General features: G+C 37.1%; 1 protein-coding gene across 1 annotated transcript in view; it reads left to right on the forward strand.

The window, feature by feature from the left end:
- Nucleotides 1-747: 747 nt before the first annotated feature.
- cfap20dc (CFAP20 domain containing) overlaps nt 748-9,532 on the forward strand; it is a 32,884-nt gene continuing 24,099 nt past the window's right edge. The window contains exons 1-9 of the mRNA XM_014006223.1: nt 748-957; nt 1,149-1,238; nt 1,667-1,760; nt 1,858-1,930; nt 2,251-2,365; nt 2,527-2,674; nt 3,982-4,128; nt 7,307-7,458; nt 8,529-8,637. Coding sequence (XP_013861677.1) covers nt 937-957; nt 1,149-1,238; nt 1,667-1,760; nt 1,858-1,930; nt 2,251-2,365; nt 2,527-2,674; nt 3,982-4,128; nt 7,307-7,458; nt 8,529-8,637 — 949 coding nt within the window. The 5' untranslated portion in view covers nt 748-936. The remainder of the gene's footprint in view (nt 958-1,148; nt 1,239-1,666; nt 1,761-1,857; nt 1,931-2,250; nt 2,366-2,526; nt 2,675-3,981; nt 4,129-7,306; nt 7,459-8,528; nt 8,638-9,532) is intronic.

Below are 9,532 nucleotides of genomic sequence, written 5' to 3' on the forward strand. Positions count from 1 at the left end.
TAATAATAATAATAATAATAATAATAATAATAAATCTCATTATGTGGCCCTACTACTCCGTCATATAAGTCAGTGTTTTTCCATCCTGGTCCTCACGGCACACTGTCCTGCATGTTTTAGATGCTTCTCTGCTTCAAAACAGCTGATTTCAGTTGACAGGTGATTAGCAGACTTTTGTTGAACTGCAATCATCTGAATCAGGTGTGTTAAAGCAGGGAGACTTCTAAAGYGTGCAGGACAGTGTGTGTTGGGAAACAGTGGTATAACACGTGTATTTGTGTTTTAAATTTGATCTAGCCTACATAATTATCTTAAAACTCTACCATACGAGGTGGCGGGCAATAAACCTTCAAGAGATGTTAGGCCTTTAACATTAGTAATTTTTAAACCTTTGGGTTATATAATTTTGTCATTTGTTTTATATAACTATGGATGTACTTAATTAAATTACAGATGATTTATGGTGGTACAAAAGAATGTTATAGCTACTTTAAGAATTGGTCAAATAAAATTAAACATTAAACAAGCATTATGTGAAGAAAGCTGACATTTTCCTATCTTCTTGTGTGTTATCTTCTGTGTTATGGCTGTATAAACATTAAAATTTAATTAGTGGAAAAATAAGACAGAGGTGTTTAGTTCCGGTTTCAGTCACGTGATCCGCTCCCACGAATGGGCTGTCTGCTGCTTGGAGAGTGGTAACCGTGGAAACACGTCCCGTGGTAAACAAACAGTGGTTTACCACGGGCTACTAGCTGAACAAAACATGTGTCTCTCATTGGCACTTCATATATAAGGCTACCTACTTATTTTGTTTAAGAAATAAAATTAGAGTTGTTAGTATGTCGTACAATACTTTTGGAATACGGAGGTGATTCCTAGATAGCTAATTTATTTGTCCAGGTGACCTGAAGGCACGTCAGTCTGACGCAAAAAATGTTCAGGAACGAGTATCAGGTAAGTGCAGGTTATTAATTTGAACAGTTTACACTAAGTTAATAATGCAATTTGCTAATGACACGTTTAACCTGAAGCTTAAATYATATAATTTAAGCTTCAGGTTAAACGTGTTATTTATGAATGTTACAGCTGCAACATGAATAACATTGTTGGGTACAATCATTAGCCAGTGTTGTTGCTTTTTGCAGGGGGGAGCTGTGTTTGACATCTTCAGTGGACAAGGAAAAGACCCTGTAGCTAAATGGAAACTTTGTGGAGGACCCTCGGCTATACATAAAGTGAGCATTACCAGGGACCTGTGTCCTTTAAAGTCCAGTAGCATCCTCAACAATTCCTGCAACATCTAATAAGTAACACAACAGCTCAGTAACACTGTTTACTACATAAGCAGCATATGGTGGCACTCCTATTAATCAAATCAGATGTTTACCAACCACTTTTAGTGGAGGTTAGTTGCTTTTTTTTCATGCAACACTGACAAATACTCTTMCCTTCATTACAATATGCCAAGCAATACTGCCAACTAAACATTTTTTACAGCTTGAATTGATCTTGACACATAGATTTTATAGCTCCAACCTCATATATTTGCTCACATAAAACCCATTTGTCACTCCCGGGGACATTTACACAACAGGTATACCAGTCATAACCTGCAAGGACTTAGACTCGACAAGGCCCTCTTCTGAATTATGTTCTCTCTTAGGAGTATAATAAAGAAGTTAAAGGATTTGTTTACTGTTTGGAGGGAAGCAGCCAGACAGTCAAGATGCAAATGCCAGAGAATGCAAAAATGTCTCGTAAGTCACCACCAAGCTTTCACACACATCCATCGGTAGCATTTATTTACCTTTTACTAAGTTAATTGCAGTTCAGTTCTCTGCTGTTTTGTTGCAGTCGGGCTTATCCAAAGGTTTTTGGTCCTTCAAGTGAATATTCCTCAGCGCCATGATTTTTCCACTGAGCTTGTGTGAGTACAAGGATCTTTATTTTGTTTTTATAACGGAAATAATACAACTCAGTGAACTTCAATGGCAATGCGAACATCTGTAGATATCAACAAATGTGTGACTTTTTTTTAACCAAACTTCGAAAATAAATTCTGGGAATTATTGTTGCCATTTAAGTGCATCATGACAGCTGATTTTATGGCATAATATAAAAGTGAAGGCACCCTCTAAAGTTCACCTTAGRGACCAATAAAGATTCAATTTGTCTCCATTTGGCACATCTTAGTGACACCGTAGTTGCCTGTGGTAATTTATGTGCTTCTTTATCTGTTATTTACAGGATAACTGATTCGGAGCATCAAAAAAGAAGACTTCACTTTTCAACAGTGCATAAGGAGTTGTCTACAACATTATTGCATGCAAAGATACCTTTCACAGAGTTGAAGCGTGATATTGTGAGTATAAACTGTATTTCATGCATTATGTATCCTTTTAGAGGTTTTTTTGAAATGACTGATTGTTGCTGGTTTTTTTAGTCACATATTTTTCTCATTTAAGAGTCACGCTCAAGCTGTATCACTGTGGACTAAAAATTGAGTCGTATTTGTTATCTCAGTGGTCTACTTTATGCATCGATCTGGTGTCATGGACCAGTGAGCTCTTCAAAGGATTTCTGACCCTGGATGGCATCACTTTGTTTGCCACCTGTAAAGTCCGGAGAATCTTCACGATGAAAATAGGYCCTGGAAAAATGTCAGATTATGGTAATGCCTTTGGTTTTTACCTGTAAATTATAGCGTTCTAGCTGCTAACCTCTTGCTCATCAACAAGCGTGGTGCTTTTAAAGCTAGAAATGACAGACTGCTTTTCACTGAGGCCACTCAGTAGTCCCAGCTTTCAGCATGGTTTTCTGAGTCCTGCGTGTTTGTAGTAAGTGATGTGAAAAAATTAAGAAACATTCGGTTTGAAATTATTTGTCAAAATATTGGTCAGTTTTTACAATGGAGTATTAGGGCCACACAACGCGATTTTTTAAAATTATTATTACGAGATTAAAGTCATAATATTACGAGAAAAGTCATAATCATGACGTGTCTATTTCCCGTTCCTCATTTCCTCCTTATTTTCCCCACACCTGCTGTACAGCCATAAAGTAGTCTGTGATGACTCATTATTGTTAGATTAATATGCTTTCATCCAAATTAACTATGTGACGACTAAATCCGTCAATGCATCCATTACTTACAATACGGCTTTGGTTTACAGTCGTTTGCACAATTTCCAAGTCCTGCTACTGATAATTTGATGCTAATGTGCCAAAAGATTATTTATTTATAGCATTATTAAAGAACAACTTGACAAGTTGCTCAACATTCCTCATTTTAATGCAGTGGTAACTGCATGCTTTTTCATGTAAAGGCTACAATATTATGACTTTTTTCTTGTAATATTACGACTTTAAACTCGTAATATTATTACTTTTAACTCGTAATATTACGACTTAAACTCGTAATATTAATACTTTTAACTCGTAATATTACGACTATAAACTCGTAATATTACGACTTTAAACTCGTACTTTACGACTGTACTTTCGTAATATTACGACTTAAACTCGTAATATTAATACTTTTAACTCGTAATATTACGACTATAAACTCGTAATATTATGACTTTAAACTCGTAATATTACGATTTCAATCTCGTAACATTATTACTTTTAACTCGTAATATTACGACTATAAACTCGTAATATTAATACTTTTAACTCGTAATATTACGACTTAAACTCGTAATATTAATACTTTTAACTCGTAATATTACGACTATAAACTCGTAATATTATGACTTTAAACTCGTAATATTACGATTTCAATCTTGTAATATGACTTTAATCTCGTAATATTATGACTTTATTTTATACAACATTAATGTCGTAATATTATGACTTTATTCTCGTAACTAAAATAAATAAATTTTAAAAAAACTCTCGTTGTGTGGCCCTAATACTCCATCGTAATTTTTTTCAGAACTCTTTGAGGATTTTTTAATTGTTCATGTTTTAATACAGATGCGTTTCTCAATGGAGCCAGTCTTGTGGACGTGATCCCTCAAAGCTTCCGGTACCCACAAGATGTGCGCCAAATTGCTCACATGTTGAGCATCGAGAATTTACGGAAGGCAGAAATGAGGTCTGATCCTTTCAGCTCTGGCTCTGGTAAGTAAACATAAAACCTCTGATTCACAGATCAAGATAATTTGTACAAAAATAAATAAATAATAAAAAAGAAAATAACTGCAGTCAATTTCAATAAAAAAGGCACTGAGCCATTTAACAAGATAAAAGAAAATATGAGAAAGTCATGTCATTTTAACTTCATTCTCTTGTGTACTTCTGCAATAGACTGCCTCCGCAGTCGGTGGTATTAGACAGCTGTCTTTGCAGCTTGCAGTCCTTTTTATGTTTTAGCTTGACACTAACCTCACGAACAAAACCAGGTGTGGGTTCGACGTGCAGCTTATTTTTTTTCCATCACGAAACTTAACCTAAGCTCTATTGAACACTTTTGCTATGAACCGGCGTGGCGAGTGAGAAATTGGTCTTATCTTTAGCATCGGTACCTGACCCCATCCAGTGCTGAAGTGAATGAAATTCCTGCTGTCAGGAGATCCTTCTGTGTAGAAGAAGGGGGCTGTTAAAGCTGCATAATAGCAAAGATGAGATGTTAAGCTATTGAATATAATGTGATTTTTACAGAGTCAGCATAATTTGACTGCTTTTCTGTATAATTTTGGTCATTCAGGGTGCATTCACTGTTTAGTTCGCTTTAATTGAAATCTAGTTTGTTTGCCTAGAAAGTCTGGTTTGTTTGGGGAGGTGTGAATTTGTAATCAAATTCTGATGTGGACCAAAAAGGGGAATTCTGTTCTGCAAAAAAACCTAAGTCTCATCTTTGTTGAAGCCTAGATGAATGCCAATCGTACCACAGACCACTCCAAAAGCAGGGAGCGGACTACAGCACAGTAATAATAGTAATAAGTTACTCATATACCTTGCTCAAGGTCTGTGTAAGGTGGACATCACTGCTGTGAAGTTGGATGCTCYCCCACTCAGTACACGCCACCTCATAAAAGGCAGGGCTATTCAACTAAATTGCTCCGGGGGCCACAGTTACTGCAGGTCAACAGTTCAGGGGCCGAGCATCCAGCAATTAAAGTCGTTATGTAAATAAACCAATTATTACAAGATCTGTTACCTTTGAAATAGTTTTTTTTTCTGCATTTAATCATGAATACAACATACAGAACCCTATAAAAGTAGTGATAATTAAACATCAAAAACAAAAAGGACACATTATGCCTCCTATTTCACACAAATATTATTTTGACATCTCTGACTTGCCAAATTTTTAAACCCATTTTATTTTCACTTTCATAGTTTTATCTTCAACTGCTTGTCATTTTAACCGTCTTGAGTGTTCATTGAAATGGTTTTTACCAGCTTGTATCCAAGATCCTGACGTTTCTGTAGATACTAAACATGCCTATGTTTAACTAAAATAACTTGAGTAATTAAAGTAGAAACCCGGAGATTTGGACTTAAGAGATGAATGAATCCATTGGTGGGCCAAACTTTGGTCACTCGTGGGCCGGATGTGACCCGCGGGCCGCCAGTTGAATAACCCTGTCATAAGAAGCCGTCTCAGCAGCCTTGTGTGAAAAGGAACATTCTCCACAGTCTCCTGCCTCATCTTTTTGCCCAAGCTGAGCCCATCGTTGAAGAGTGTTCGTTCGGAACATTTGCCAAAAATAAGAGAAATTCTGCAATCCCTAAAATCTGATGTCACTGATTTTTGTTAACATTTTGTGAAAAAGGAAGTTGTGCTCAGTGTCTTGGTCAAAGGTTTTCATGTTGTTTCCTTCAGTGATTCTTGGTGCGGTGCCACCAGAGGCGAGGAGGTAAACAGGTTGTACAAAGGGTTTGGTTTGTTTAAAACAGTGCAGTGTGAAAGCCAACCGCACCGGCTGAAAAATATAAGCAAATGTTGCAGTTTTGGTCTCCAGTCGAACCGAGTCTACCAGACTATTAGGTGTGAAAATACCCTTAATGTATGTCCATTTGACTGTGTGAAAATCTATTATATATTTATTTTTTCAGTAAAGACTCTGTGGTTATACTAATTATACTGTTTTCCTTGTTTGAAATTACTGTGGTCTTCATTCTCGTGTTCATTTGGGCCTCACCTGTGCTCTGGGAGCTGCAATTATCTCCTACAAAAAAAGACATGCACCAGTAATCCTCTTCTGCTGCCTTTTTGGCCTTTTTTATCATCAAATATTTATTTGTTCTGACAGCTGTCCAAGTCATGTTGAATCAAGCAGCAATGCCCTTMGAAGAGAGCAACATCCACACGCGAGAAATATCTCCTCCTAATTAGCATCTGCATTATTAGCACAACATACCTAATCATAATTAAAAKGATTGCTATTAAAGCAGGCATCCAATTTAACTGTGACAAAGTTGTTTGGAGTATGTTGTTCCTTTAGAACCCAGTCTGTCAGAAACTGTTAAAAGGACTCTACTGATTTTTTTTTGTCATGGAGCAACAAACAAGCCCCCATTATCCCGGTGCTGCACCAAAGACTCTCTGTTTGCTCTAAAGGTCAATGAATTTTCACAGACCCAAATCCGTACAGAAAATACTTCCACTGAACGTACATCTYATAGTAATCCTTTTTTGTTATCCCAATCTTTATGGGCTTTTGACAGATTTAAAGCACACTGAAATTTGCTCACTCCAGGGGTACATCTCAGTGTGTTCCATCTGTTGTATCGCCAAAAAAAAAGTGATTTCCTYTTTTCTTCCAGCTAATCTCTGTCTGTATCGTGTTGTCGATCATGTTTGTCTTGCCGAGTGGAAGTGTTTGCTCGRTGCTTTGATGAGGATCAGACAGAACGTGTATTTTTGCTGTTAGCTTCAGCAGAGGTGGTCCTGATTAGCCCTGGCACACATACAGCAAGGTCAGGTTGATGGCATTTCACAACAACTCCCACTTCAGCCTATTATTTTCACATGATGAAATGAAGCAGATTGTTAGATTAGAAAGAAAAAAAATCTATCAACTATCAGATCTGTTGTAGCAACCAATTTAGATCCTTTTTCCTATTTCTGTATTTTTATAAACGTGATAAAATTGGCTTGTAACAAAAAATAGTGAGACACTACATAAGCTATAAAACAGTTTCTTTAATGGGTTCTTTTTTTCTTCATTCACAGAGGAATAAAGGACCTTAAAATAGACACTGTTGCTAGACAAAATGCTGTTCCTTACTCACCTTAAATATTCTGGTTTGTTCACCAATAAGTTGAGGAATTTTCTTTCTTTTTCTACAGTACCTGATCAGTCTCCCACTGCCATATCAACCAAAGATCGGAGAGCCAAGCCCCAGGGTGTCTTACACACAGCCTCAGGCTCCAGAGCTTCAGCACCATCTCCACAGACTGGAAGAAAAAGCAGCACAACCTCAGACAGAATGAAGAGAAATGTACCCATTATTTACAATTCTTTAATCTAACTAATTCTAGAARAAGAAAAAAAGACAGACTGGTCAGCTAGAACGTTAAAAAAAAACATGTCACCGCTTTAGTGTAGGTTCCATTTTAATGTAGTTGYAGCCCAAACTGACCCTGAAGGCATGGCCTTCAGAAGTCCTGGGAAGATGTCCGGGGGTATACAGCACCATCAGAAGCAGGTCCTTTAAATCTTCTACTGTTAGATGTGCAGCGGGGCTCTGTGGGTTAGATGCAGCACATCTCTCAAATCCTGAATCAAACAAAAATCAGGGAAATTGTGAGGCCAAGTTTAAACTTTAAGTGCTTTGACATGTTCATTTCAAAATAGTTTTGTATACAGTATAATAGAAACGACCCATATAATAATAATAAGAGCTAAATTTTTGATTATATGAGACAATATGGAAGAGTCTTGCTATGTAAAGTGGTTTGCCATGAAGGTTACTATCTATGACCCTAACAGAACATTGTTCAGAGTATCAGATTCTCCTCATGCACTTGTTTTCTTCACATATATTGTCCTGCTGAAATATCTTCCCCAGATAAAATGATGCACACCATTTTAGGCTTCGTTAAAATGTGATTCATCAGATCAGGCGACCTTCTACCACTGCTGCAGGGTGCAGTTTGGTGGCTGATATGACTTCTGTAGGTGCTTTTGGCAATGAGCTGAGGTCACTGCAGACACTTGTTCATTCTTAAGTGACTCGGCCTCATAAAATATAGCTATGATATGCTCTGACACCGCTCTCTTGTAGCTTGCAGAAAGGTTTTCAGCAGTTGGAGTATATGTGGCTCTTAATTACCAAGCATACTGTAYAATTAAGCCATGATATTTGATACACTGTCCTTCCTTTGGCAACTTGTAGTAGATATAAAAAAATCCATACTGTCAATGGCCAGATGGTTATAAAGATGKTTTTAATGTTTTGGCTGATTGGTGAGTCTCTCTCTGGGAATTCTCTGTGCCATTACAGGAGGACAATAAAACAAAAATATTTAGTCACTGAACTCATATTTTTCTTTTGATTATATGCCACAGGGTTCCCCRTCAGGTAGAATGAGCACGAAGATTACTCCACAGAGTCAGAATATTACCAAGATGGGTGAAAATTTATCCCACGGTCAGCGCTCCCATGTTCCTCATGAGGGTAATTTTGAGCTCATTGTGTGTTTTTCTTAGCGTCTGAATGCTTTCAACCGTTTTGAACACCCTTTTGTTCATCCCGCTATTTTATCAAACACAATGTCTGTGTTTATTCCTTTTCATTTGTCTGTTTCCTCGTAAACTGACTTCGACTAAATTCTGTTTCTCTCAGCGGCATCTAAGCTCACTTGTACAGACTTGAGATTTATGTGAACTCAAGAAATGTAGGCCTGTATGTTCCCACATCTGTGGCGCAGCGTGTGAAAAGAACTGCATTTTTCAATGTACCTCGACTATGTGTTAGAGATAAAGAAAGCCAGCTCAGGAAAGGAGGAAAAATTACAAATAAAGCTTTGGAAGCAAGAAGCTAGTAATGTTGCASTATATTGCTAATATATCAATGCAAAAACAACAGACGAAAAAAATCTGCTTGTTTGGCTTTGGCTCAATACCTGTAAGTATGCTATGACTCAGAATCTTCATGGAAGAAGTAATTGTGTTTTTTCTTCCATTGTACTCTTCCAAGCATTGTGTGTTAATAAAAGCATTACCTATGATGCTACAAACCAGCAAAATAAGAGCCCAGTTTCAATGGAGCATGCTCTCTCCAATAACAGCTTTTATGATTGGTAATACACCCTCCTTTCAGCATGACTGAATGCAAAATCTGGATGATTAAAATTCCTTAATTCAGTTGAACATAATGTAGCTGGATATATTCTTTTTTTACTTACAATGAATGAATTTAAGTAGCTGCAGTTACCGAAATGCCTTCATTATTAGGGATTTTCACGGTGCATATTCAGTTCACGGATATGCTTCTGGCAAGCTTTAATAACATTGTTTGAATCTTTGTGTGTGTGTGTGTGTGTGTGTGTGTGTGTGTGTGTGTGTGTGTG

Source organism: Austrofundulus limnaeus, unplaced genomic scaffold, assembly GCF_001266775.1.
Source record: "Austrofundulus limnaeus strain Quisiro unplaced genomic scaffold, Austrofundulus_limnaeus-1.0 Scaffold35, whole genome shotgun sequence".
Lineage (NCBI taxonomy): Eukaryota > Metazoa > Chordata > Actinopteri > Cyprinodontiformes > Rivulidae > Austrofundulus > Austrofundulus limnaeus.